Source organism: Ptychodera flava, chromosome 21 (genome assembly GCF_041260155.1).
Source record: "Ptychodera flava strain L36383 chromosome 21, AS_Pfla_20210202, whole genome shotgun sequence".
Lineage (NCBI taxonomy): Eukaryota > Metazoa > Hemichordata > Enteropneusta > Ptychoderidae > Ptychodera > Ptychodera flava.
Genome location: NC_091948.1, coordinates 31,209,987 through 31,225,142, shown reverse-complemented (window position 1 = coordinate 31,225,142; position 15,156 = coordinate 31,209,987). Strand labels below are relative to the sequence as shown.

At 39.9% G+C, this 15,156-nt stretch overlaps 1 protein-coding gene across 2 annotated transcripts; it reads right to left on the bottom strand.

Annotated features, from left to right (window-relative positions):
- Positions 1-464: 464 nt before the first annotated feature.
- LOC139122018 (uncharacterized) lies at positions 465-15,154 on the bottom strand. Of its 2 annotated transcripts, XM_070687379.1 has the most exons (3): positions 15,029-15,116; positions 14,630-14,839; positions 465-5,243 (listed from the first exon to the last, which is right to left on the bottom strand). In XM_070687379.1, the coding sequence occupies exon 3, from the start codon at positions 5,232-5,234 to the stop codon at positions 1,191-1,193; it is 4,044 nt and encodes a 1,347-aa protein (XP_070543480.1). In that variant the 5' UTR covers positions 5,235-5,243; positions 14,630-14,839; positions 15,029-15,116; the 3' UTR covers positions 465-1,190. The 2 variants fall into 2 exon arrangements, with proteins under 2 accessions (XP_070543480.1, XP_070543481.1); XM_070687380.1 differs by lacking the exon at positions 14,630-14,839 and having other exon boundaries at positions 15,029-15,154.
- Positions 15,155-15,156: the final 2 nt, after the last annotated feature.

The following is a 15,156-nucleotide window of genomic DNA, read 5'->3' as shown; positions in this document are numbered from 1 at the left end:
TTTCAACGTTTCAGACGTTTCTCTATCAGCGTCCTTGGACACGATACATCCCGCACATTGACGTTCGCTTTGTATTATAACAATAGTGGCGTCTTGAATTTACTAGCACGGTATTAACAATATGGCGGCAGTCGTTCATACCCAGAAACGTAACTAATTCTTCTCATGAGCGCATCTGCTTTAATAGACCTCCATGTTCTTATTGTATCGCAACCACTTATGACATTGAGCCTTTTTATTTCGTTTTAATGTATTAACAGCGTTGGACTGAAACAATAACACTGATGAATACCTCACCCGGACAAATGATATTTTTTGTTTCTTTTCAAATATCGGTAGAAATGTTATCGCGATCTTTATGGCGTCGGTGTCCGGCATAGCCGCTATACATCTCCCCCACAACTCGCCTCGCCTTTCGACGCAACGGCAAGAATAAAACAAAGAGGCAAACACGCACGCTACGATCACTGTGTCAGTAAAAACTAATCTTTAATCCTTAATTTGCTGTTTACCAAAAAATATAATTCTCTGTATCACAAATTTCCTTTTCGAACTTGTATTATAAATAAACACCCTTTACTATGGAAAATGCACTAACCAAAGTTCAATACTTAAGCTTACATAAGAACTGTTATTGTACATTGCTGGGGATAAAAAAATATAAAATAATAATAATATATAAGCTCATCTAATAATAGCTAACTTTTCACTGGCTAGCTATAAAACATGCATGACGCCGTGTGATGCTGCACCAGCTTGTCTCAAAAGGACATTTAGAAGGTCGAGTCAACTCCTACAGTTTCCACTATGATTTTATAAGAGTGGTATAAATGATAGGTATGAATCATGAAAAAATAGCTGCAGTTGGGTCATGCCACAAAATGACTTAATTAACAGTTACTCGTTAATCATTGAACTTATCTTCGGTCAGATTCCTCTGGGCGTAGAAATCACGTCGAATGTATTTGTAAGTTAAAGAAACATTAGCGCCGGCATTTATGAATAATGCTTGGCTGTTAAATAACTCAATCATCAAAATGTCATCCCAACCTGCCAAGTGAACATAAATTTATGGCTTTACCACATTCGCAAAGACTCGGTACCTCTGTGTACCAACGACCCTATTATTTCAGTATATTTTGAGCATTGTTGTCCTCATCGTATAACTAGTGTTATGTAAGGGACAAATTTTATTCAGAGCTGGTTGCTTTTGGCATGGAGTTCATTAGACAATCAAAATTGACAAGAAGTTCACAAAGTGGAACAAGCCTTGATTCAATTTCAGATGAATTTGCAGCTGTTTTAAGAAAATCCTGCTCTCCACGTGTCATCTGTCGCTCCATGATCTTCCAAAGTTTCAACAGAGAATGGAATGTCATTTTGCTATATCCTGGAAAGATGGTTTCTCTAACCAAAGAGGTTGGAAGCATAATTTTACCATTGCGATGAATGCAGGGAATTTCAAAATTCTTTAACACCAAGGGAATATTTGGTTTGAGGAGATGCTGGAAAAGGAACAAGGTTTCTGCCCTATTTTCATAATAAACATGAGAAATATCGAACCAGCGATTACTTAGTCTGAGACTGTTCATGTGGTTTAAGAGCCACTCAAGTTCTCTCTGTTGAATTTCGTCATACTTAGCTGCCTTATTGACAAAATCTCGGAACAAGTCATCATTATGTTGCCGTGACACTGCTTCCGACGGTGGTATCCTTTCTGGACAAACAGAAATTTGCTGCTGTGGTCTTTCCTCTTGATTCTCTGCAGCTGGTACCTCAGATGGGGTTGCTTGATCAGAGCTACACGTACTGTCATGTAATGCAGTTTCTGATGGCGATCTTCGGATAGGGCTTGCAGCTGACGGGGAGTGAACACCCTCACTTATTAGTGACTTCTTATCGGTGTGGCAAAATCTATCACATGAAAGTGTTCCTAGCTCTTGTTGTTCTGGGGGATTTTCCTGAGCCTGAACTAAGCTGCTTGATTGGTCGCTCATGTCACACGTTCTTTTCATTTTCTGTGGATGTTCATCTTGCTCCTCACCTCTGTCGTCTTGAGAGTCCTGCAATATCCTCTTCCTATTGCTATTGCTATCTCCAACAGAACAGCTTGATGACGGGTCAGAATCTTCAGCCTGGAGGTCTAAGTCAATGTAAAGTTCCTGTGATATTTCAGGACTGCAAGATCTTTCTGCTGCTGATCCACAGTTCTCACTTGAGCTTCTCTGGTCGATAGTAAGCTTATGATCAAAATCTTTGAATTCTTCTTTCACTGATTTTTTTATCAAATGTTCTTCACTGGAGACTTTGATGGATTTCCTAGCGGTGTCTGGCGGTACATAATCCTCTGTTATTTCTTCTCTTTCTTCTGTTGATCCACCGTTCTCACTTGAGCTTCTCTCGTCCAGAGTGTGATTAAAATCACTGGGTTCTTGTTTTACAGACTGACTTATCAAATGTTCTCCACTGTTGATTTTGATACATTTCCAAGCAGTTTTTGACGGTACATAATCATCTGCTGTTTCTTCTCTGTCCCCTGTTGGTCCATAGTTCTCACTTGAGCTTCTTTCGTCCACAGCATGAGAAAAATCACTGGATTCTTCTATTACTGGTTGACTTATCAAATGTTTTTCATTGATGCCTTTAATAGATATCTGAGCAGTGTCTGGCTGTACATAATCATCAGCTGGCTCTTCTTTAATTTTGAACACCCCACGAACCAGACAAACTTCATTTGACTTTTCTGAGGTGTCTCTCGGGCATGATACAAATTCGTCGGACGACAATGCAGCAGTTTCCTCTTGTCGCACATCCATCTTGCACCTTTTATCATATGTAACATGCTGTATTGAAGGGCATTTAGTACCATGAGGGGGACGTATGGAATCACTGTTATCACAATCAGTTTCCTGATTTGAACTTCGTGACCTGATCGCCGTTGAGATAAAACCCCCTTGGTTAGGAGCAACTGACTCGTCATGCAGGGAATATGTTTCAACTTTTTGCACACTGCCATACCAAGTATTTTTGTCCTCCTGTATTTCCATTCTTCCCGTGTCTGTCTTACAGTCAAATGATGATTGAGTTGTACTAGAACAGCTTTCCATTTCTTTTGCTTGATGGGTATATTCTTCTTGAGAGTGCTGATGTTGCTGAACGCTGTTGTCTTCAACACTAGATTCTGACTTCAGGGAAGTCTTGGTTTCATCAAGGCCGACTTCTGTTGAGTATGAGCGATCATTGCAGTCCGGTTCTTGTTTGATATTTACATCATGCATTGTCGGAGTACAAAGAGTGTCTTCATTACTTAAATTCTCCCCAGCAACACTTGGTATTCCTGAGTCACAATACACATCAATCGGTTCTTCTTTGATAGGCTTGCAGATCAGATGTTCCTCAGGCATACTAATATCATGAACATGTTCAATTCTATTCGACATGGAAGCATGATCGTTCTGATATGAGCTATCATCTGTCTCTTTTTTAATGTTGATTGCTCTCCCATCAATATATACTGAGCCACATTCCACTCTGTTTGAGTGACTTGACTCTTGTGAACATGAAGAATTCCTTGTTCTATTCCACAGGCTCAAATCTAACACTTCTTGTTTCACATATTGGTCGCTACTTGATTTACAATCACTGCTTTCAGAGCTGAAGTTGTCAGGGTTTGGTTTAAGTATCTGTTCATCACTGCCAGGCATTGTGTTACTACTTGGTGCGATGTTCCTTGCGGGAGTCTGCCTCTCAGGAGAAATAGTCGAATCAATATGAAAGCTGTAGCTGCCAGGGTTTGGTCTAAGTATTTGTTCTTTACTGCCAGGCTTTATCCTACTATTTAGTGCAATGTTTCTTGCTTGAGGGTGCATCTCAGGAGAAATACTTGAATCAATATGACAATCTAATTGCAAAGCACCATTTGTCAATGGGGTTACTCCATTCGCCTTGTGTGTAACCTCTGAAGACTCCTCTTTATGCAGTTCTGGTGCTAAACTTCTGACATCTATTATTTTGACCTGTGACAGCCCATCATTTCTGTACGATTGTTGAGGTGATGGTGGTGGTTGTACGGACCTAAATGGGACGCCCTGTACTGGTACCTGTTTTACACATTCGGGCAAACAGTTCATGCAGTGGTTAGGGTAAACTGGTGACAATTGCTGACATTGATGCGAAACACGATTATTGTTTGTTAAGTAGTTGGAACTTACGGATTGCAGGCTATGGCAGTATTGTATGTCTTTTGTTGCACACACATTTTTAGAGGCAACATTTTGTGACATGAATGATGGTCCCTTATCCATTGCCAACATATTTAAGTGTTCTTGGTATGAAGGAGGAGATCGTTGTTGAAAATTGGCATGTACTCCACTCAACACTGTGTCCATAAAATATTTATCAGGGGAGTTTGGATGACTAAATAAGATGTCTCTATTGTGTGGATCCTTTCTGGAAACAGGGTGACTTCGAACAGGGTGCGGACTGAACTTGGAATATATGTCTCTGTTATAAAGTTTGTCCTTTTGAAATGACCAATTGCCCGATAACCTCCTTTCCTTAAATGCTTGGCTGATTTGATCTTTTGCATGGCCAAAGCTTTGATTTTGTCGTTTTCTGATATCATTTATTGTGGAAAAAGGCAGGTCTTGTGTTATAGATGTTGTCAGGAGGTTATGCGTGTGGCTCAGATTTCTCATATTCTCAGAAGACTTCTTCACTGCCAAGGTGTGACCTGTAAATAGGTTTGCAGCTTCCTGTTCAGAGGGTAACCTTGAGTTATAAGGTGCACCAAAATCGTGTACTTGAGGTGAGAATGTAAAGTTTTCTGAACCGGGACTCAAAGGAACACTTGGAAGCACTGGAGACCTTGCATTTAGAAAGTCAATGTCATCTTTCACATGTAAATCAACATGGCAGTGACTTAAATCAAATCCAGTAGAAGGACTGTGAAGGTTTGCTTGACCACCTCGTTGTTCGTAGCCATTACTCCCAGTCTGTGGAAAAAGGCCGCTTCTTCTTGTGGCAGTGTGCAATGATCTATTCATCCTTGATGGGTCATAAGTGTTTTGATCCTGGTTTGGTACTTCTGCTGAATAGCTTGCATAGTTGTTGAAAGACGATTCCCACTTATGGAGCTTTAACTTGTGCTTCCACAGCTGATGTTCATTGAAGACATCGTTTCTTTGAAATGGTTGATAATAAGGGGCATGCATCTTTTCAGTATTGGTTGCCATTGAGGTATTCTGAAACAATAAAGATGAAAAATAGAAATGAGAAACAAGACAAAGAGGATTTTACCGGACTGGGCAAAACGCTTGATATACACACATATACTGACTCTCAGCATGTGTCAAATACGTTAAGTATACACGTACGTATACTAATAATATGCACAAATACAGTGTACACTTGGCTTGCAAAGATCTGCATTACGTATTCTCCTGTTCTGCATAGATATACGCTATGTATATCGACATATTGATACGTTCCATATACAAAGATATACGTAATGTATGCAACTAATTTTGTGTTCCATATACGTCAATATACGTAAAAATACTGAATGTATATCAAGCACTTTTCTTCACTAACCATCTGATTACAAGAATGGACACTTTCACTCTTACTGGATAAAATACAAAAGGGTAACAAGATAATACATATACATAACTCTACCCATGGTATCTACAAATTCAAAAGCAGAGCAATCGTATTGTAGTTTCTAACTTCTACATTTTTTCACCATTTTAAATTTATAATCAATTATAATGTGCATGTTATTGGGTTTGCATTATTAGTTGGACAAATTCCCATCTACAACCTATGATACATCTTCAAAGCAAATATAACATTGACACAGAAAGTGATTCTTAATTTATTAAGGTGAAAGGACGTAAACACACACTTACACATCATCATGCATACATGTGAATATTTGGACAAATTCCTATCTGCAACCTACAATTCACTTCAAAGCAAATATAAAATTTATACAGAAAGTGGTTCTTATTTTTTGGTGAACAGACATGCAAACACATACACATATATAGATACAGAGATATATACATGCATATATATACTCAGACAGACAGACAGACAGACAGACAGACAGACAGACAGACAGAACGTATATACCGGCGAAGGACACCAACTGATCCCTAAAGTTCACACTGGTATCATACACATATAGCAAATGGGAGCTAAAAACGAGCTCCAACTAAAACTAAGACTCAGAGACTGCAACATACCCGACTTGACAATTATTTAACTGACACTCAAAGTAATTTTGATTTTTTTGAATCTTGCCAAATCGACCAAACCCATCGTCGTAAATCACGCGCCTCTTTACGGCAAAAGCGCTACCCGTTTGATTTTTGCGTAGGTCAGCGGAGCGGAAATTATGCTCAAGCTTGCGAGAATGGACTAAACCAAACTTGTGCACTGGTCTGTCTGCATTATTCGACCTTATAGCGTTACATGTTGTAAGTTTAGTTAAAGGGGGTGTCGTCTGAACTCTGTTGCCACGGACCCCTACTACCGATGTAAACACTGTATCTAGGGTACTTTGGCGATTGATGAAAGTTAAAACATGTTTATTAACAACGAGTATCGTAAAATTCAAATTTTGCAGCTATGTTGACGTGAATTGTTTGTAAACAAGAAAGTCGCACGCGAAGTTCCGACGACACCGTCCCTTTAATGATGTAAGTAATAAGTAATATTGGGGTAGGAGGGGGGGGCTAATAGTATTCGAAACATTAGTATCTTTGCTTGAAAGTGAAGAGCAACAAAGGTAGAAATACTGCAATGCGATTTAAGCTATTTGATCCTGTGTGTAACAAATAGACTGCCATTGGAAGTAGAGTCTGGAATAAACTATTGATTTGAAAGTCGGACGACTTCTGTAAGCCGTCGGAGTTTGAGAGAATTGACAAGTTTGAGGCTTATAATATAATAGAGATAACAGCTGCCTTCATGGGCCTATGTATACAGAGACTTGATATGATATGTCAGGACATGTTTGGCGTATATTGGTATTTACGTGATATCTAGCGTTTTCTCACACAAGGCTGAGAAATCTCTTATATAAACTTGCTATTGTTATTTATTTTACACAATTGAATCTAGTTGTAACACTTGGTGATTACAGACGCTACATTCCACAGACATTGTGAGAACGTAGAGAGATGTACTGTTTTAATAATAGCTAACATCATCAACAAGCTCTGCCTTTTCAGAACAGCTTTAAGTACTGTTTTGACAATCTTTAGTTTTCGACCTGGTTTTGGACATCTTTTACATTCTTCCGGTACTTATGTGATTAATAGTCTTATTTATTTTATTTTATTTTATTTTATTTTATTAATAATGACTTCCACAGCCGAGGCCATTTATGGAAGACTGTTAGTAAAAATACAGATACAGAGTTAAAGCATGAAGACAAGACGAACAAACTTTAACAAATACTGAGAAAACAATGTTTTAAAACATTTTTAAAACCATTTAAATTTACAGAAAAAGGATCAATGTCATTGTATTCGTTTGAAAGCAAATTAAATTGTCTCGGAATTCTACTAAAAAGAGAGTCACGAACACAATTAACTCTACCAAATGGCACATGAAACAAAGTAGTACGCCGAGTTGAAAACCTTGGTACATGAAGACTAAAAAATGAAGCTAAAGCATTAACATTAAACTTTGCATTTATGCATTTGTATAAAAATATATAATCAAAAATAGTCCTCCTTGATTTTAATGACTGTAAAGTGTAAATATTGCACAACGAGTCATGTCATCACTGTAAAACCAGTAATTCTTTTATGAAGAAATGTTAAAAATTTATGCTGTACTCTTTCAATTCTATCAGACTGGTGTTTACTAATACTGTTCCAAATAACAGAAGCATATTCAAGCTTAGACCTTACCAAGGTAAAGTACAATAATTTTAAAACGTGCACACTGTTAATACAATGGCTATTCCTCATAATAAAACCTTGAATCATGTTATTTACATGGTCACAAAAATTTAATCTTTGGTCAATAATAACACCGAGATCTCTCATGCTACTGACTCTACTCAATGCATGAGTGTCGAGTTTGTAAGGGAAAATATGAACATTTCTTTTCAATGAAACAGTAAGAACTTTACATTTAGTAGGATTAAGATTTTAATAACCAAGTGTCGGACCAGCTGACAATTCTATCGATATCAGATTGCAGCAATAAAGAGTCATTATCCGAATCAATGATACGATAAATCTTCATGTCATCGGCAAAAAGTAACGAATCCGACACAAGATTATCAGAGATGTCATTAATGAAAAGAATAAATAAAAGTGGACCAAGGTGAGAACCCTGAGGAACGCCCGAAAGGACGGGAGTCCACTCAGAAAAAGCATTTTTTATAATCACTCTGTGTAGCCTGTTATCAAGATATGAATTAAACCATTTCAGATAAGTGCCCTGGACACCAAAGAAGTCAACTTATGAAGTAAAAGTTTATGATTTATACTATCGAATGCTTTAGCAAAATCGGTATAAATGATATCACATTGTGATTTGCTGTTAACTGCTAAGAGGAGATCTTTCATAAGAATAGATAAATTAGTGATACAAGATCTACCTGAAACAAAGCCATGCTGATTAGTAGATATGGAATTGGAAACATGATGTGAGAGTTGTCTGTGAACTATCTTTTCAAAGATTTTAGACAGACTTGGTAAAATGGAAATTGGCCGGTAATGTTCAACTTTTGAACGACTTCCTAATTTGAAAATAGGGATAATGTTTGCACGTTTCCAGATATCAGGAAAAATCCCCTCTTTAATAGACCTATTGAATAAGATGGTAATTGGTATAGCAAGTTCATTTGCACATTCGATCAAAAACATATTGGGAATGCCATCACTTCCTATAGCTTTGCTGGTGCTAATGCAAAGCAACTCTTTCCTGACACTATCGACATCAATATCAACAGAAAATTGGTCGTCAATTATAGTAGCAACATCGGGAATATCAGCAGCAATATTGTTATTGAAAACTGAATTGAAAAATTTACAAATTGCAAGCATCCATTACAATATCAAGATTTGGAAGATGGTACATCTTGTAGACAAAGGGTAGAACAGAGATGGTAGAGAGATCAGAGAGTAGAGTTTGAGTCGTCTCCGTTGCTGTAATAACAATATCTACAGTGGTGCATATAACCTAGCTCTGCATGGCAGGGCTGTGTGTTCCCGGCGTTATGGCCTCCCGCCATAACGCCGGGAACACACAGCCCTGCCATGCAGAGCTACATATAACGGACAAATGGTTTCAGCTTCTGCGGTTACTGAAAGCGTTACGATCCCCGACTAGTACTTCTCAACTTATGAAGTTGCAGCGTGACAGTTGGACTGGCAAAGCTGTGAATATTACGCTTTAATGCTTTCACTTTTATTTCGCCGACATTTCATAAAAGGGGGGAGGTTAGATCAAAGGGTAACTTTGTGCATTCCGACGTTCGGATAAAAGACGGACTCTTTACCTCAATGTTCAAGCTAAGTTATCGTTGCAGGAAAACATCGTGTCAATCGGCATCGTGCAAAACGGAAAAGCTGCCAATGTGTATGTCGCCATCTATCACAATAGGTTGTTCACAGTTCAGTAAATTCAGGACCCGTACGCATGCTCACTTTCTACGAAGGTTAGAACCAATGTGATAAAGACAATAACCAACGATGCAAATTACATGAATTTTCATTATTTCTTTCTTTCTAGGTATAAAGAGACTGCTATCGATTAAATTCACGGAATGAGTCGGGGTTGAAACGATGCGGGTGGTTCATGTACGTTGTTTGACAGTGAAGAGTTACGAAAGACAAAGGAAGCACGCGACGATTGTCTGTGATGTCTGTTAGAAAATGGTGACAATCTGAGGTGTACGCTCGGCTTGCACCCTGACAGCAAGTTCGAAAGAAGTAATGACTTGTATCTATCAAGCGACGTGCGGGCTCTCGTGAAGCTGCGAATGGTATGAAGTCCGTCTTATTCCACTCAATTTGTGTAATTTGAGAATTTTGTTTTATGTTGTTTGCATCTTCGAAATTGTGAGAAGGGTGGTGGACGAGACAGAGCTTCAGCCTAGCCTATTGACCTAAACCAATAAATCTGCCAGCCATGAATGCTGGCCTTATGGCTTGTGACGACTGTCAACGTAAGTACGTTGAAGCACAGTCCCTTGTTTGAAGTATATCGTGATATCGATGGAAGGCCGTGGTCCGACTTCGCAATATTGTATGCATCTAATAATACCATAGGATGCATCGATATTTTCCGAGCTCATTAACCAATTTTAAGAAAGCGTTTCATTTTTCTCAGCGGTAAAAGTACAAAGACCCAATAATAGGGATGCTCAGTTAACGGTTTATTGTGGTGTCTGCTACTAATGTCACTTGATACTTTGAACGATGGTGTAAGGGCAAGTATACAATATCATACGAGAAAACGTATGCGTGCATGAACTTTCCGATGTGTAATTCTCCTCCGATCTGTAAAACAAACAATAGAGCAAGGAGGATGAGATTTCGGGCAAAGTTTCCTGTGATAAGATTACAAAACCGACATCCTGTAAAATACGTTGCATTAGGGACCGTCTCAGATTGTCGCAGAAGTTCAAAAAGTGAAATTCATTCGTTTAGGGGGAAGGGGGTTTGACTTTCATTCGATTACTGAACTTCACTTTCGCACTTTTATTTTGTGATCACAAGTTTTCGTGTGTTTACACTTAAATTAAAGAAAAACTGCACACTCATGCCAACAAATTTGTAACTGTTTCCATCTCGATTGTGCCCCAAACACAATTTACCGATAGTAACTAACATTGTATCCTAAACCTTTCATTCATCAAATTATACAAAGACAAAAAGTATCATTTTTCAAAATGTGCTATTTATAAGCGTCTGCTCTAACCACTAGATGTCTTTATTCTCACTTTTTATGCACCTGGTCATAGTCGTTTTAATATGATTGAACATGCCTGGGCATGTCAAACTTTCTCGCTTATTTACCGCCCCTACCAAGTACAAATTGCGTGTTCGGAAAAGACAAAGAACAGCACAAGAGATGCAAAAAGGGAAAGTAAAATAAAATGAAACTTTTATGCGGTAAAATGCCCTGTTAGTACTCAAATCTGATCGATTACTTTAATTGTAATGTGGCAAGGGGAATACGTCTTAAAGACTCTTTAGTAGCTATAGCAAAATGCAACATTGTACTCTCAGGCAGACATGAACATTTCGCACTTTTGAAGTTTCGTTTTGGGGAGGGGGAGGGGGTTTTGATCTAAACGAAGGAATTTCGTTTCTTGAACTTTTGCGACAATCTTAGACGGTCCCTTAGTTGCATGCTTTTTAGCGTTTTTGAAATTTAATTGCAATCAGCAGGTTTTTAATTTAGCAAAATAGACATTGTAACAATGATAAATAGAGGGAAAAGTTTACATTAGCGGAATCTTAAAATAGCGCTGAAAAAGGATGCTTCCTAAATAGACCTGTTTTATTATAAACTGTTCGAGATCTGTTTATATCACTTCTCGAGATGTCAATACTCAATTGGAACCATGACAATGATCAGAATCAACTATTACATGTATGTAACAGATAATTAAACCACGGGTGTAATGATGGCCCGTGGGGTATGCTAACAACGGGCAACTGTCATCAAACTGTATACACACCAAAAATTTACTTCTGTTGCTTTTATCGGTCGGCGTTGCTAGCAACCGCGGGTTAAACCATGGACCTTTATTCAGGTCTATGGTTAAACATTCGCGTTCGTTCGGATCTACCTTCACCCCAGCAGCAGTAGAGAAACTCGAAGTTTTGCTCGGGGTTGTGGGTTGGAGTTACGTTCCCTTGAAACAGATTGCCAAAAATTTGCCAATGATTGCGTAACATAGAATACGTGACTGGCTATTAAGGCGATAAATTCACGTCAGATATGACGACAACAGAGAATAAATAAGCGACTTGCCCACAAACGTTCACACCGCAGTGGGCCTATGTATACGGTGCACGTGAACCGTACAGCAGGGGCCATCATGGAGACAGCCAACGCCATCATGCCCTCGACTTCTGAGGTCAGATGTATATCGTGTCATTAGAAGCAGCATTACTTAATAATTACGAGATTTGGTTTAGAGTAGTGTAGCTCTATGTAAATTTTCACATTAGAATTTACAGCCTTAGCCTGGTAAAAATGTTCTCCAAGAACAATCCCGACGTGGCAAAGGCGAGAGAAAACCATAGGAAAATGAGCATTATGTGCGTCAGATCATGGATGTAGTGCACAATGTATCTCGCTATTCTCCGTTGTCAGGTTTCATGCAGTCTAGATTTGAAGAACATTGAAAGTGGTATCTTTTGAAGAATCAATGAATTCGCCATGTGTTAGCACAAGGTAGTAGGCCTATGTTAAAACTAATAGCCCTAAAGGTAGTTGGTCGATTAAAGGCAAGAGAACCCGTCGAACGTAACTCCAACTGCCAAATGTTGCATCGCATTGTTCGGAAACAAAATGTGTAGACTTTGTTGACAGACAGGGTGCGTAGGCTTATATGGAATAAACTAAAATATATTATTTATAAACAATCTCCTATTACTATGCTGTCTTAGCAGTTACTTATAGCCAAATATTTGTGATAATGGAGAAAGAAAGTTTGCACAAATCTGATCACGATAATCAGACAAATGGAATAAAGAAGACGCTCTTTCGCCCATTTTTCCCCATTTTTTAAAATTTCTTACAAGTTACATATACAGAGAGATCGGCGAGAGGTTTCCTTACAGTGAATATTGCGTATTGGTTTCAGGTTTTTGTTCATTGCAATTCGTGGTAGCGCCGGAGATTGAGTGTGTCCGATGTGGTGTACGCATAAGAACACGACTTCCAACCCTCCTCCCTGCCTGCTCCCAACCCCCTTTTACACTGCTCTCGACAGAACAAGTACTACCGACACAACACGACATACATGCGCGGGGAAAGGGTTACGTCGTTATGAATGAATTGAAGACTTGTACCCACGGGCCACTGAGTGTGTGAGTGTGCGACGCGTCGTGCACTGTATGTAGGAAGTGGTATATACTAGTAGGGTCATGTCAACAACGTCGGGCAATGACCAGTCCCAGGGCAAGGTCGGAGGGGCTGAAGATTACGTTTATTGACTCCAGTGGCGCTATGTATATGCTCGCTCGCACCATCAGCAAGCGAATTTTTGGCCAGCTGGCTGCCCTGTCTCCCGGATGTATCACTACTGGGCTGGCGTTGAGAACATGGGCATGTGGCGACAATTGGGGGTGCGGACATGTCGACGCGACGTAGACCCTTACATCCGCGGAGCGAGGCCAGATAGCCTTCGACATCCTCAGTAAATGAAATAGCAAATATTCTCGTATTGTTTATACGTAAGTTCACCGTATACGAACATGATGGAAAACATAGCTGAAACATGAAGATGTATGTGATTTTCTGAAAATATTTTTTTTCCTCAAGCAAGAAATATAGCTGAAAGCGTAAAACCAAAATCAGGACAACGCTCTGCCCGAACTATTCAACGGTAAGGTAGCCCGGACATTACATTCATCAAGGATGTAAAAATAGATAGTCTATTTTTTACATCCATGCATTCATCAAGTAGACAGTTACATCACGGTCCCTCGACAAACTGTGGAGGGACCGTGGTCGCAGAACTGAATCATAGTCACCCGTGGTCTATTCCGCTCTGTGTCTATGCCCCATAGACGTGTATGCATATGCCTGAGAAGAAGAGGCATATGTACATGGGGCATAGAAGCAGAGCGGAATAGACCACACAGGTGACAGTGAAGTGAATGTATTTGCTGGGCTTGAGAGTTACATGTAGTTTGGGCAGACTTTTACAATCTCTGTTTCATTAATTTTAGCTACGCTACTGTGGTACGGTATTGGATCGACTATCCAGGCAACACTGCGGGCACACGTGGTTACGTACACCATGGTTTTTTTACGTCCACGGATACACGGCGAACACTACTATGTACTAGTAGCCCTACGTACGAGTATGGCGAGAGTGTCCGGCTATGACTACGCGGCCTCCCGAGTTGGTTGAGGCGGAGCAGCCAAAGCTGACACTCGTCATACTCGTATGGCTATCCCATGTCGTAGAACAGAGCGGCGCAGCATTCTCCGTTTCTAGATCAGATACCTACTCAAAGAGCAAATAAGTCAGCAAGCAAACGGCCATAGACCACCTAAAAAGTGTGTGAATTGAATACGAAAGGAAAGCTCTGTGCCATCACAGTCCCTCCACCAACGTGGAGGGACCGTGGTGCCATGGAGAGAGATGCTATTGCTATGCCCAGAGGCCGTGCAACCTGAGAATCTGCTGTGCTGCGAGCAAACTTGCTACTGTTACCTAATGAGCCGACAATGTTTGCAAACTTAATATATCGCCTGGACGCTGGAACACTTTTGGGCTACGGAATTAACTGCAGCGATAAGTGAACGCTGTGAACGCGCCAGAGCTGTGCTGAGCGTGGACAAGCAGCGCAGCATCAATGGTGTTGTCCACAAGACATGTTGTTTGTGTAACAATAACGTATGCCAAACTTACCAACTTGCTAGAGTTTTCGAGTAATGGTTGCTGGTCTGCAGCGCATGTGTATGATGTTGTTCAGACTCTGGATCAGTATCATATGACTCCGATATTCCAAAACGGTAAATTAAACCAGTACATACACTGTGTAGGGGGAGTGTAGACCGCGGTATGAGGCAGCGTAGGGCGATCGCCGGGCACAATCATCAGATCATGAGCGCTGACTCCCTAGGGACAGATACAATGCGCCGAAGGCATGCGTTAAAAAAGTTCATCACACCCACAACTGTACAACACATTCGCTGTCAACTACAGTTGCACAGAGTACAGTAGAAATCACGAATCATCACAACTTCAGACAGTTATTCTACAATTTCGAAACCTTTCGGCTACTCGAGATATGCCCGAATGACGTACCCAGCGCAGTGCACTCCCTTTCGACTGCAGTTGTGACACAATACTAGTTTAGTGTGCATCGGCATTCATCGAAGATCGATGTACATGTATCATGTACTCAGCGACCGCGTCCGCGCGTCAAGTCAATC

What these genes read in the sequence shown, in the direction of transcription:
- LOC139122018 (XM_070687380.1), bottom strand. Translation starts at nt 5,234, where the DNA reads ATGGCAACCAATACTGAAAAGATGCATGCCCCTTATTATCAACCATTT.